At 46.2% G+C, this 14,441-nt stretch overlaps 2 protein-coding genes across 6 annotated transcripts in view; one reads left to right on the top strand and one right to left on the bottom strand.

Moving 5' to 3' along the window:
- Positions 1-444: 444 nt before the first annotated feature.
- LOC105562691 (putative RNA-binding protein Luc7-like 2) lies at positions 445-9,414 on the bottom strand. 4 transcript variants are annotated; one of them, XM_012013718.1, is made up of 6 exons: positions 8,817-8,897; positions 3,466-3,862; positions 2,576-3,388; positions 2,003-2,101; positions 1,072-1,826; positions 445-919 (listed from the first exon to the last, which is right to left on the bottom strand). In XM_012013718.1, exons 3-6 carry the CDS (start codon positions 2,660-2,662, stop codon positions 841-843), a joined length of 1,020 nt encoding a protein of 339 aa, XP_011869108.1. In that variant the 5' UTR covers positions 2,663-3,388; positions 3,466-3,862; positions 8,817-8,897; the 3' UTR covers positions 445-840. The 4 variants fall into 4 exon arrangements, with proteins under 4 accessions (XP_011869108.1, XP_011869106.1, XP_011869107.1 ...); XM_012013716.1 differs by lacking the exons at positions 2,576-3,388; positions 3,466-3,862 and adding an exon at positions 9,236-9,414 and having other exon boundaries at positions 8,817-8,911; XM_012013717.1 differs by having other exon boundaries at positions 2,576-3,862.
- A 2,055-nt stretch (positions 9,415-11,469) lies between these two features.
- LOC105562690 (neuronal PAS domain-containing protein 4) overlaps positions 11,470-14,441 on the top strand; it is an 8,043-nt gene continuing 5,071 nt past the window's right edge. For both annotated transcript variants that reach the window (XM_012013715.1, XM_012013714.1), the window contains exons 1-2: positions 11,470-11,618; positions 12,095-12,276. In XM_012013715.1, the coding sequence (XP_011869105.1) occupies positions 11,608-11,618; positions 12,095-12,276 (193 nt within the window). In that variant the 5' untranslated portion in view covers positions 11,470-11,607. The remainder of the gene's footprint in view (positions 11,619-12,094; positions 12,277-14,441) is intronic.

Raw genomic sequence — 14,441 nt, 5'->3', positions numbered from 1 at the left:
TTTGCATCTGTAGTCGATAATATCAATATTCTTCTCCGGGCCGTTATTTGCCCAGGTTTGATAATTTTTAATAGTATTTCGTCGATGCGTATGCAGTATATATATTCTTTTATTGTTAATCAAACGATGTGATTACCAATAATGCCGATGATCGTATTAGTAGTAATTAACGCGAGAATCATTGTGATACTTTATCGTCCTAATTCGATATTACAGCCAAATGTTTCAATCGCTAAGCCCTCTTGACACTCGCAAATTTCACATATTCACCACTGTAAAATGTTCTTTTCTAAATAACGTCCTATCAAGCATCAAGACCACAAATAACATGAAAGAAATTCGTATCAAGAGTCTTGCCACCTTGTGGTTGAAAGTTAATAATTTAATGGCGAATATTAGACTTAATCCGATGTATTTTGGACAAATGACATAACGCTGAGCGCATTATTGATGCTCCTACTATTTATTATTATATATGTTCAAATATGATAAACATGTAACAACTGCTAATACAAGTTGTACTTAAGCTACTCTTATTTACAGTAGATTAAAACTATTTGTAAAAGACAAACTAGATTACATAGAGAATAAGATCTAAATGAAATTTAAGACATGTCTCAATAGGAATAGCTTCGGCATAAATAGTATATCGCGTTAACATATCGATTAGGTGACAAGTAATGTACAAAGATTATGTCAGAATGGGGTATCGCATTTGCTACGGACGATCAGCGCAAATGTCTTGTGCGCACGGCATTTGGTGTTGTACATTATACACGGGAGTGCGCGTGTGAAGGAGGAAAAGAAACCATTGAGCATAGTCCTTATACATCTTGTCTCTTATCTCTTACGGTCGTTAGATCCACTGCGACGAGAACGAGATCGACGGCTGTGGCTGCCACTGCGGGAACGTTTTGATCTGAAACATATCGGAAACGTGAGACAATAGACACGTCCGCACTCAGCTGAATTTTACGAGCTTCAATTCGCTCAAATTTGAAAGAGGAACGCGAAAATGATTGACCACTCATCGTTCAATCATCTACGATTAGAAATGTGAAATCCACAAACCTTCTTCCACGACTGCGACTGCGAGATCGTGACTTTCTCCTGCCGCCGTCCCTGCGTTCCCGGTCCCGATCACGCTCGCGATCGCGGTCACGATCACGATCGCGATCACGCTCGCGGTCACGGTCGCGATCGCGATCACGGTCACGGTCTCGATCGCGGTCACGGTCGCGGTCGCGATCTCTGTCGCGGTCGCGGTCCCTGTAGCCCAATCCTCCGCGGTTCCTGTCCCTATCCCGGTCTTTGTCACGGTCCTCCCTGTCTCTGTCCCGTCTTCTGTCCATCAGAGACTCGCGCTTCTCCTTACGCCTCTCCTCGACGGTCTTTTGAAGCTCGGCGAGTTTCTCGCGGATTTTGATAAAGCCGAGATGCAGCTTCCCACCAAAGTGATCCGCCAGTCGTCTGTCATTGTCGTGTATGCCGAGATACGCGCTGCAAACTTCGCACACTCTCAGCTTCTGCTGCTGATAACTCGACGCCGGCATGCTGTTTCGATACTCCTGTTCCGCTTCGTTCTTCTTTTTGCGCAGCTCGTCGATCTCGCCCATCAGCTTCATCGACTCCTCGACAAAGCCCTCCTCGCCGAGCTGCTCGGCCTTGGCTAGTTTCTTACCGATCTCCTCGGCGAGCACGTGGACGTTGTTCGCCTTCGCCGCCACCTCTGCGCTCAGTTCCTCCTGCGTCTCCGCCAGTCGCTGCTTGGCTTGCTCTGTACGGCGGTCGCAGTCGGCGATGAAGTTCTGGAGGTGCTCCATCGCCTGGAAATTCGAGAAAGACGCGTCAGAATCTCAATAGAAATTCTAGAACTTGTCGCAAATCGCCGAATGCAAATTGTCAAGGAACTTCGTTCAATTGAAAAAAGAAAAACACTTATCGGCAGGCGAATCTATTGCGAGGACAACTGCAAGTTCAATGCGATAAGATTAATACTCACATCAATGTCATAGAAGTGATCTTTCTTCTTTTGCGCCGCCTCGTAGTCGGCCCGTAGGGCCAAGTCGTGAATCTGGGGGCATTCTCCCAGGTCCATGCGCTACGATTTACAAATCAAATCATGATTAGATTCACGGTCCCTCCGATCGCACGCGGGCCTTATCGATTCTATGCGTTATACGAGTTAGAGACCCTTCCCAACATTGCGTATTTACGAGATACATCTTACTTGACAAGAATATAACGTACTTGGTCGCGGTGCCGCGACTGGAAAATAGCACGAATCGATAATCTAGGAGAGAGACAGAGATGATACGACAAAAATTCTGAGCTTATGTCGCCTGTATCCGTAGGATAAGACGGTCCAATAGGTTCATCTTTTTCTTATCTTTTTTTTTCGTTCTTTTCATTTTCTCTTTACGTGAACTCACGGAAACGCGAGTTCGTCTTCCTGCACGGGCTAGGATAGAGCGTACAATAACGAAGCGATCGAGATCGCCGAGCGATCTAGTATCGCGCATATAAAAGTAGAAATGCAGTTTGTATTGATAAATAGTTTGTTGTTTTCACTTACAGGGTGGCAACAGTTCTCCGCCTGACACGAGAATGCGATGGCAATGAAGCTATAATCAGCACACACCTTAAGTTTCATAATGTTCATTCTTTTTCTACGAAAGAGAACTTACAGCCTATAATGGTTTAATATACTATTTTACGTACGGCACGAATCGTGTCTTACGTTGGCTGCTAGACGAATTTTTTTCTTTAGAAAAAAAAAACGGATTCAATACGTACACATCCAATGGTCGAAGGAAATTTTTCTAATGGAACTCTGGCGCTTGTTGTACTAATCCGCCTAATCACACGTCTCTCTGCGTCATGCCACCACTCATATTTTCTCTTGCCGAGACACGTTTGGATGTTGCAAATTGCCAAAGGTATCTGATAAATACCGCGCGAGCCCGAGGAACCGCGCCAAAACCACGTCTCCTTGATCGCCGCGATCGTACTTAAGGTCCGCGTCCCGTGCAATCGAGAGATTTACATTCCACACCGATCACGAAGTCTAAACCGACCCGCGCAGCGGCAACTGCGACGAAGAGGATCGAGCGAAACGAGCGTTAAATTTATTTTTCCTCGTTTTTCTTTCAACTCTTAGACCGGCATCGAGAAGGGCGAATCCACCCCCACCCACCCTTTCCCTCCTGAGATGCGAAACTCTCGCGCGAGGAGAGACAGCGAAACAGCTACAGCGAACGCGTCGTATGGTACTTGGCAATTCGCAAACTCTTTTACTTACAGATCACTGCTTCATTTCCTGCACCCATACCTCCACAGGATGATATATATTCTCTCAACACACATTCTCAAAGTAAACTTCTCATTCCTACCTGCCGTAAACGGCATTATTAGTAAGAAGCGACATTAAGACATCGTCTCATGAATCAGCATGACGCTACTCACCGACTCACTGTTTACAGGCCTTTTCGGGGGGGATCTGGGAATTTATTCTTTCGGCATATCGCTCAGCCTCACCACCGTATGCGGAAAAAAAAGCGGTAGAGGGGCTGAGGTAAACCGCCCGCCTTTACACGTCTCTCGTGTCGAATTAATAGATATATATAGATATATATAGATATAGATATGCATATATATATGTATATCTAGCACTTGAATTATGGTAAAGGTAAATCAAATTGTAGGTGTAATACGTACGTCCTCTTCTCGTTTTCAGTACTTACAGTAACGCGCGTGTGAGAGTGACAAGTACAACACGGACATATGAGCGGACAATACTCGCAACAATATTGTACAATGGATCTGATTGGAATTGCTTTTTCCAGAGACTCTGGAAATAGAACTGTAGTTACGTTGACATTAGTGGATCTGCATACCAGCATACTTCTCGTTCGAGCGATTGCCGTTAGTATTTTTCGTTACGTTTTTTGTTTCTCTCTCTCGTTTAAATATCTCTTTCTGCCATCGGTTTGCTTTCGGTATCTTTCAGTGGCACTTAATTTCCCGCTTGTGGCAACCGTATCGCGAGATCCTCAGGAGTGTTTGCTGTCTCCCGCCGTTAAGTTTCAATGTGTCCTCACGTTGCAGGTCGAGGGGGAAACCGCTGACCAAAATCTTGTACACCAATGCCCACTAATACCCAGTGGGGATTACTTTATCTTATATCTTATTTTACCTGTAGAATGTCCCAGCATGGCCTAATGCCCAAAAGAATGCCCAGGAACACCGCAAATCTGTACACCACAATGCCCTCGGCGGTTTCCCCCTCGTTGTAGGTACATCGCGACGACAACACGATCCGATCCGATCTAAATGATCTGTATTCCGCGTACAAATGGTTACATTCTATTCGTATAATTGTACTTTCTAATTGTGTACACTGTTACGTTCTAAAAGCGTCAAGTCGGTTGAAATTTATTTATACGTTAAAAAGTAGAGTTGCTAGCATCCGAGCGACTGCTTTATATTTGTCAGTTCCACCGGAATTGCACTTTATCCGGGATGTGAATCTGAATACAATCTAGGCCGATCGAGAATAAAAGCGGTACCGAGAACGGAATGAAGTACATTCCATTTACATCATCCTTACTCGAGCTATGTAGCTATATACCCGGGAATCTAATTAAAATCCTCGAGGAGAGAGCGCGAGGGACGCAGAAATGAATAACACCGTTCATGCCGGGAGAAAAGAAAGTAAATTATATGCAGGGATAATAAATTCCACCCGAGAGATGGAATTAATTGCCAACTTCGGACTCCTCTTACCCACTTCTGTGATAAGGGCGATTGTTCTGTAAATCCGATAAGAAAACTTTGTAACCCCCCCGGCCTTTTCGAGAGCCTTCGGCAACAGTCGTGCCAGCGACGGGATGCAAGAGGCGCGGCTACTTATGTAAAACAAATTCCGATACCCGCTGATGACATTGAGTGTTGACCGACTAAAGATTGAAAAGCAACTGCTCGCTTAGAGCGAGCGCTGGCATTTCCCGTGTAAAGAAACTTTCCTACGTTAGTAGCTGCCTGAGAGACAGAGAGATAGACACAGAAACAGGGAGAGAAAGGGGGAAGGGGGCGCATAGTGGGGCGAAACTTTTAAAATGTCTGTCACGCAGACTATAATGAACTTATAATAGAAATAGCTTGACGTTATTATTCCAGTCGGCGATGAGGCACATATATCGGAACATCGATCTTGTTGTAAAGTCGAGGCACACCGAGAAACCCGATGAGGGGCGGCTCAGGCAGCCACGTGTAGGAGAACACGAGATAGCAAACACCCCTGTGTGACCAATTCGCACAAGGCGACACTGAAATGCGCGTAGCAGTGCTCAGAGAATTTATAGTTACAGTTGGCCTATGTATCAACCGTGTATGCCGTAACGGATAAATGTGTTGCTCGATCGACCGCATATATGCAGGACGTGCGATTGCGTCTTCATCTCAAGTCACCACAGTCACCCGACGTCACTGCGATGGGGATTGCAGTATTCTCGGTACATGCTAGATGTGTACATGGTCTAGAGCAGGACTCTAGGGTAAGGCGACCAGATTGGGCTCAGATACCAAATGCGGATCAATAATTTGACGAGTCGCTAATGAGCGACGTAAAAGCACGTCGATGCCTCTTATGACATCGACAATACAGCATAAAGTTGTAAATATATAAAAGAGCAAAATTTAAGTGAATTACTTCAAAATGTCATCAGCGACTCGTCAAATTCTTTATCCGCGTTTGGTATCTGACCCAAATTTGGTCACCTTACCCTATTTCGCTCAGTTACAGAACAAAAATCAGACGAAAACCTTTCAAGGCGGGCAGGGGCTCTCTGGCTTTTCGCCTGGAAAACTCTTCAGCCGACTGTTTTTCTTTCACCGAGCGAAACAGCCCCGGTTCTACCCTACACGGATCCGCAACGCGTTCCCGGGGAAGAGAACAGGCAAGGCTGCTTTCCGCGGCCTGGCAGAAGAACGTGGAATGAACGTGGGCGTGCGATATTCTCTCGCGCTCCCATAATTTCCGGGTCCTGCAGCGCCAAGATGCATTGGCTGTTCCGAGTCCCGAGGATCCGCGTGTTGCCTTTCTACACCTAATGACGATCCTGCTTGTGGCTCATCCGAGTGGAGGAGTTACGCGAGCATTTTATGATTTTCACACGATTTCACTAGGAATTTTTACCGTATTCTTATATACTCTTTGTGATCTTTAATAATCCACTGAGTGACTTTTAGAGAGTAGAAATGACACCCGAGTCCACAAAGGATCTCGATACGACGGTTTCCGTCCCTCTATCTACTCACTCGGACGAGCCACAATATCATCCTTAGGTGTCGAACGGGAACGTATGGGTGTGCGATTAAAACGCCTGCCTCGTGTTGCACTTCGACGGTGAATCGATCGCAATCAATTCCTGCGGTATCGTGTAATCGGGTAAGTAGGGCGAAACGCTTCCCCTCCGGCGCTTATCCCTTATTTAAGTTCGCATGTTAGGTCCTACAAAGGGCGGATTCTTACGTTCTACGGACACTTAACGCCTACGTGTGATGAACTGAGCACACCGATTGGCACAGGTGAAGAGGAACAAGCGCTAAGAACGAATCAAGTAAACGTTCGTCCCGTTGTGTACGGATCTATTCTCCGTAAAATTCGTCCAAGTTCTACGGGCGAGTGATGACTCGTGAAAGAAAAAGGAAAAAAAAATGAAACAAAATGCTCTTCAGCTTCTACATTCGCGACGGCTAATCTCGGTATTCTACGTACATTCCTCTACTCGACTGTATACCTTTGTGCAATGCGAAACGACGTTTCTAATTGTGTAACGTGTGCGCACGGCACGGCGCTAAACAGGTCAGTGTGCACACGAGTTTACGACCGTGGCAGTAAAGCGGAATACCGACGCGACCTTCCATTATCAATTTATCGCCCTTTACACCGTTGAAACGGATCTGACACGGTGGGCAGCGGCAAACAGCCCGTGGAGAGGTAACGTGGCAATCGTGGGCGAGCGTACTTCAAGTTCTTTGCAATCAGATTGTATAATAAAACGTACGGCAAAGGGCCGCGTGTTAAATTCGAAATTCTGTTAAGACGGAAAAAGGCGGCTTTGTGCCCCCGAGAGATAATCTCATTTTATTATTCTATACGTAAGTCTGCCCGCTTAGCTTACTCTCTAAAGTTTTTGGAGTGAAAACATAACTAGTAGGTCCCCATAGAACATGCATGTCTTAAAGATGTCTTTTAGACATGCATGTTCTCTGGGTCCACTCTCTGTCGGTCCCATAGATATAATATATCTAGACCCGGGGAAAAACCGCTTACCAAAATCTTGTATACCAATGCCCACTAATGCCCAGTGGACATTACGTTATCTTATCTCATTTTATCTTATTTATTTTGTTTAATCTTATTTTATCTTTACAATGCCCAAACTAATGTCCAAAAAATGCCTAGTAATGTCGCAAAGCTGTGCACCACGGTGCCCTCAGCGGTTTCCCCCTCGAGCTAGACCGAGCGTTTGTCTTTATTTGAGCAGTGGGAGCAGAGGTTCACGTAGAAAGGGGGAAACTTTGTTTTGTGTTATTTCGTTCTCTCGAAGTTCGCATGCGAACGAGAAAGAACGAAATAACACAAAACAGAGTTTGTCCTTTTCTACGTGAACCTCTACCCTCATTGTTCAATGCTCGATCTAGCCACACTACCGCACATACAACTCTTCTCTCATTGGTCTGCCCAGAACAAGGTCGGATACGCAGAAGAGATTGACGCAAAACGAAACGCATGACGGAGTGGACCTACAATGAATGATATTCGCTCTGTTGGAATAAATATTCACTCCAATAGAGGGAATATTTCACTTCGCTGTAGTATTTTTACTCCAAAAATTAGAGAGAGTACAATTAGTTTCACATTTATGCTCCTTCGGAGCAGCAATACCATTTGTATTCGTGCACACAGACTGTCTGGTGACCATTACGGTTGAGTGTGAGTATGCATATGTAAAAATTAATTGAATATTCAATTGTGTGCGTTACAGGCATTGTAGGAGAATTGTGATCACACGATTCCATTACGCTGTACTCAATAATGACTCTGCTATTTGTAATATCTGTTAATGCAATACCAACGACACGGTAAAATTGTTTTTACCGAGAGATTCCGCTGAGAGATATCTAAAGACATACGTGTTCGACGATCAATTTAAATGTATTAAAAACCAAGTCGCAGAACAAAATTGGTAAAAAAAAGAAAAATCTCAGTGGAATTGTCTCTCTTCGTGTTCACACCATCGTATACTGATTTTATTTTAGCCAACAATGAGGCTGACGCATGGCTCCGGACTCGATACCGACCAGCGTCCCGTAAATGCCGCGTGTCGAGAGGTTGATTGGAAAATTAAAGGTGCGAAGGAGCGAAGTGACAACGATAATCCGTTTCGAGAACCCATATCGTCAATCGAACAGATAATGTATCGACTAGGAGAGCAGATTGAGCAATAGGTGGTGCAATCAGCATAAACAGAATTTACGAAATGGCCAAATGAATGCGAGGGGAGATAAAAGAACAACTCTATCCCTTTACTTTCTCCCTTTGCATCGGAATTGAATATCGACAAAACCCGGTATGCGTGTATGTTCATGTACGTGTATGTGTGTGTGTGTTTGTGTGTGTGTGTTTGTGTGTGTGTGTGTGTGTGTGCGTGTGTGTGTACATACAGGGTGCATTAATTTTATTCTCTGCGCATAGTGCCAACGGTGTGTCATTCGTTTGAATTCGCTGCATCGCGGAATATTATACTCACCGTCGACGAGAGAATTTCATGGGGGCAGCAGGCCAGCAAAAAACTCTTGCAGACTTTCGAGTCGGAGTATTTCACTTGAAATTTGTTATTTTCACCTGCGAACAAGCAAACGAAGAATTATTCGGAGGTTCGTCCTCGAGTGCACGAGGGGGTTGGGGCCTGCGGTCAGGCTGCCGTTTCAAATGTTTCCAAGTATTTTTCTTTTCCTTTCTCCCGTAAAAGACAGAAGGAGAAGAGAAGCACTTGGAAGCATACGTAGCGGCGGCTTGACCGCAGGGTTGCTACATTGTTAACACAAGTATGGCCGCGCTCTCTACTCTCCGATTCGGGGCCCCCCGCACTTTCGGTCACCGCCGCACTCACTTCTCGCGGACCGCGTGCCGCCGTAACGACGACGGACGCGGAATCACGTTATGTACCATTTCGTCCTGTGCCCATTAACTGGTCGAGCATGGCTCGCATTTGATCGTGCGCCGTCATTTCTCGTCTAGGTCGGGTGTCTACAACCTCTCAGAGACACGCAGCTCAAGCGAATCGTACGGCCACGCCATCCGAGTGCATGAGCACACATACACGTACGCGCGCTCACCTTCGCTCGATCGCCGCGCCGCCACCGCGTACCGTCGCGATCGCGTTCTCATGGCGCGATGGCTGTCCGGCGAACCGATTGGCGGGAGTTTTGGATGGCGCGGCTCGTCCAATAGGGTCGTTGGCGAGCGCGAGGTGGATATACATTTACGAACAAACACCGAACGAGAATAAAAGTTTGTAATTCTCGGAATTTCAATTCTCGGAAATGCTGAAAAACTCTTGGAACTTTAGACAGTGCCACCTCTTCGCCGATCATGTTCTCCTGATACTTTGTCAGTTTTCAGGATTCTCGATTTTTGCGATTTAAAGTTTTTAATTCTCGGGATTCCAATTCTTTGGAAATTCAAATAGTGCCACCTCTTTCCTGATCATGTTGTCCTAATACTTTATCAGTTTTTAAAATCCCGATTTTCGCGATTTCAAGTTTGAAATTCTCGGAATTCCAATTCGTGAAATTTCAAACAGTGCCACCTCTTTGCTCATCATGTTCTCCTGGTACTTTTCCAGTTTCTGAGATTCTCGATTTTCACGATGTGCTCTGTCCAGGTATTCCTACGTCCATGCAACAAAGATTTGCTGTCCTTGTTCGTTTCATAGTTGTGCTCAGCTGTAGTCGTCGCGAAACGATTCCGTCCTCCGATTGGCCGTCGGATAGGGAATTGACGTCACGAATCTTTCGAGCGTCGCGTCGGCCATTTTGTCGGCAGAAGGGGACAGGAAATTTTTAATGGATTGTAATAGACGTATTACGAATCGATCGCGGCCGTCTGGACGCGATCGCATTGATTTTTCTCACTCGCGACACCGCAACATTTTACCGAGGCACTTGAAATAAAGATTGATTCTCGGGAAAAACGAGGTAAACACCTCCTTTACACCATTTCCCATCACTTGTTATTCCCTTCGTGAGCGAAAATGTTGATGTAATAACGAAAATCACAAAGATACAGTGCATTTGCGATTCTTTCAGGACTCTGATAATCGATATGAGAGGAGAGAGCGCGAGGATTTACGCCGACAAAGTTCCAACGGTATTTAAACCAGGGGGTGCTCGGCGACTTCCAGCACGATGCAGTGCAATGACCGGCGGCCCCCCTCGAGTTTAAATCAAATTATACACTTCCGTGTACGATATTCGACGTCAAAACTTATCTACACTTTCGCGACTGTTATAATCGCAACATTTCCGGTAAATGCAAATTTTTCTCTAAATTGCAAAATATTCATACCATAATATCCACATATAATTAAGTCGGGTGTTTTTTTCTAATAAACTTTCTCCATCTCCCTCTTTTGCATCAAGTATAAAATTGTGATACAAAACGAATAAAACATAAATGTCTTTAATTCTTTTCGCAATTTTACGTACATGTTTGTTATTTTGCAATTTGCAGTTTTTTAACTACGGCGCGCGGCCGACGTTTCCGTTTGTCCTTTCGTAAGAGCCGGTTTTTCCAATCTCTTGGTAAACTAACTAATAGTTAAATTATATGTCTATCTTTGTCTAATTTGAAGGAAAAACAAAGACGTGTATATGATTTAACTATCAGTCAACTTACCAAGAGATTGGAACAACTGGCCTTAAGTCGAGCAAAATGTGAACCGCGGTTAGCGTGTTGCATAATAGTTTCCGAAAATTTCTCAAGCCGAGCTAAGCGACGGTCGCGAGGCCCGTGCAGAAACCGCATGCAGAAAAGAGAGACCGTGCAACCGGTAGCGGAGGTGGTGGCGACGATGCTGGCGGTGGTAGAGGTACCAGACTCCGCGCTCTCGATCGTGACCTGAGAGCGAGCGAGCGAATACGGCGAGCGAATGTGAAAGCGAGACCGAGGGATTAACCAGCGCGGAGGAGGAGGAGGAGGAGGAGGAGGAAAGACCTCGCGGTACCGCGAGCGAAAGCAAGACGAGGACGAAGGAAGAAGACGAAGTAGTAGGTGGATGAAGAGGAGGTGATGGCGGTGGAGGAGGAGAGATGGAGGAGGAGGTGAAAAAGAAGAAGGAGGAGGAGGAGGTGGCGGCGACGTTGGTGGTGGTAGGAGAACCAGCCTCCGCCAGTCCATCCACGTGTTCAGTGTAGTTGCGCGTTATGACCCGGATGTTAGATCGTAGCCGCAGTTTCGCGAGAACCTGCCGACCCGGATGTCCTCCCGCTCGTTGTCCACCAGTGACCGACCACTGATGTCTTCCTGGCCACCGAAATATGTTCAATCGGTAAGTTACGGCCGTCCCCAGCGTCCTCCCCGTCGTCGTCGTCGTCGTCGTCGTCGTCGTCGTCGCTGAAATTGTCACCCCGTACTTCGGCGAGAACTACCGACTCCTCTGAATGCACGACGCGATGCGTCGTGTTAAGTCTCACTCCGAAGTCCTCTGCGTTACTCTCCGGCTGGATGAAACCTAGTAAAAATGACGATAATCGCGAGAGATTGATTGGAGAACCGATCGCCGATCCTCGCGCCGATTCAGGGGTGAGCGCACCCTCGCGCGAACGCTCGCCGCCGAGACGCACACGGGCGGGCGTCCCGGAGGACTCGGGGCAATCCTCGCTGAAGTACGAGATGCACACGATTTTCGGGATGTTGAAGTGGACAGTGGGTGGCCACCAGCGATCTGTCGCGATACCGGGACGAATGCACGTGTCACACACGCGTGCCGCGGCACTTGACGGTAACATCAGCGTGTGCTTGAAGGATAGATGCGAGCAAGTCTACGAAAGGCGCCAGCAAACTTCGAAGGGACCTGATAAACGCCGAAATCGCGAATCTACGTGACTTACTGCCATTACCGCCCTCGACACGCCAGAGGCTTTCCCAGCTGCAGCTTATGGCCTTGGTCTGCGTGTTCCTGCGAAAAGCCAACTACTTTCAGCAAGGTACGGCGAGCTTGTTCGCGTCTTTAAATCTTAAAGCTCTCTCCCTTCTTACGCGTCCTCAAGTTCTTACGCGAGCGAAGTCCCTTTGCTCGGCAAGTTTTTATACGAAAAAAGTAGTTGTTATGAGATTCGACTTGTAATGTCGGAAGCGACGCGCGAAATATTTATTGCCGAGAGTCTCTCAAAGTTCTAAGTCGCAATGGAAAAACGTTGGAATACTAATAGCCACCCGTTAAATATTTCACTTTTTTTTTTACTTTTTAATATCTGTTGTAAGAAAAAGTTTTTGATTAAATGTTGAAACGTTTACTAGATAGATAATAATTAACAAAGACAGTCGGTTAAATATTTACGTTGGACATCAACTTGATAGCAATTTCGGGATAACTATTTTTTCGAGAATCGTCAAGTTATTCAAAGGTTCGGCTTACTTGCCGTTTAACAGCGGAGAAATCGCGATTCGATACGTGCGTCGCGTCACACCGAGTTACAACTTGTTACCATAAAATAAAGAACGGTGATAAAGCGAGTCCATCGGCGTATCGCGATTACTATATCTTTACAGTAATTCCCATCCATCGACCCGAGACTTCAATGCCGGCAAGCGCTCGTGCCATGCAATTCCCCGCGTCTGTACTCTGATATTTCAGCGAGCGCACTGGTACTCGGCGTGCTATGCCGTACGTAATGATCGGGATGCATTGTACAGACCATCAAACACGCCAAATTGATATTACTGTTGCCTAAGGATTATTAATAAGTTCCCATCAAACGTAAAAAGATGCTCTAAGCCTTAAGAGTACTCTCGATTAAAAACGAGGCACAAGTAACAAATTTAATAATCTTACGAATCTTACGATCGTTGTTAACAATAATCTGCCTCTTTTGTTACTTTAAAAAGATGTGCGCAAGAGACTAAAATCACGAAATCATTGAAATTATGCCTTAAATGAAGAATTTTTGGAAAATCATCTCAATAATGCCACGTGAGAAAATTTACTATTAATTTCAATAAGGATTGCTCCATGGGAGAGAAAGAGAAAAATGATTGAAAAACTGTTGAGTAGAATTGAAAAATCTTATTTAAAATTCCCCGGAATTGAGAATGATTGAACCTCCGTGTGTATTTTGGAATTTTGGTATTGGTTTATCTCAATGAAACGGGAGCAAAACAAAAGACGCAAAATGTTGCCGCTTGATTCACAATTTAATTTCTGTACGGAAAGCGTCCGTTATTAATCAAAGATTCCTGGGTTGCTCTTGCGTTATCGATTAAGTGCTCTAATCCGAGATATTTGCCAAATTTCGAAAATCCACTTTCGGTCTCGCCTCGTCTCGTCGAACGTAATCGGCTGGTGACCCGCTCAAACGATCCGCGCAAAGGAGAATTTCTATTCGGTTGCGGGAGTCAGCCGGGTAACCCGGCTGTAAGAGCTTCTCGTAGACACAGGGAGAGACGGCGGGGAACGCCGGTGGTATCCCGGTGGGTACCAACAACGAGAGAGACTCGCAAGAGAGAGGAGAGGAGAGGAGAGGCGAGGCGAGCGCAAAGCAAAGCGAAGCGAAGCGATGCAAGAAGGCAAGATCGGCCGGCGCGCGTTCAAACTCAGCGGAGTCTAAGCGCGAGTTCCGGGTGATCCGCTGACCTGTCGGCCTTTGCAACAACACTCTCACGCTCCTGTAACCCACACTCCTCCTCCCCGCATCGCGTCCCCCTCTCACTCTATCTCTCTCTTTCTCCCTCTCGCCCTCTTTCTCCCTATCGTTCCTCTGCCGCCCGCCGCAGCTTCCCTCTCTCTCTCGCGCGTTCTTCTTCTCCGTTCTCCTCTCTGCTCCCCTTACCCCCTATCCTTCCCCTTTCTAACCGTCCCTCTCTCTCTCGTTCTCTCCCCCCCCTCCTCTCTCTCTCGCGCTCATTGTCTCGCGGTATCGGGTACTATAGTCCCATGTAGCGCCGTTAGTAAACGCTGCCGTGCTGCATTAGCATACGCATTTTTCCTTACCCTTCTCTTTCCCTCCTTCGTCCTCCGATGCATACCTTTTCTCCCCTTCCCCCCGTTTACTTTTTCGGGGAAGCCCCGACGAGGAGGGTGGCAAGTACGCGGGCAATCGCGTGAAAAAGTGCGAAATTAAAATGAGAGTTTCGCTCTCCCTCTCTCTCTCCT

This window comes from Vollenhovia emeryi, unplaced genomic scaffold, assembly GCF_000949405.1.
Source record: "Vollenhovia emeryi isolate VEMERY1.0 unplaced genomic scaffold, V.emery_V1.0 DF939185.1, whole genome shotgun sequence".
Classification (NCBI taxonomy): domain Eukaryota; kingdom Metazoa; phylum Arthropoda; class Insecta; order Hymenoptera; family Formicidae; genus Vollenhovia; species Vollenhovia emeryi.
The sequence above is the reverse complement of the archived record's forward strand: the minus strand, read 5'-3'. Positions and strand labels throughout refer to the sequence as shown.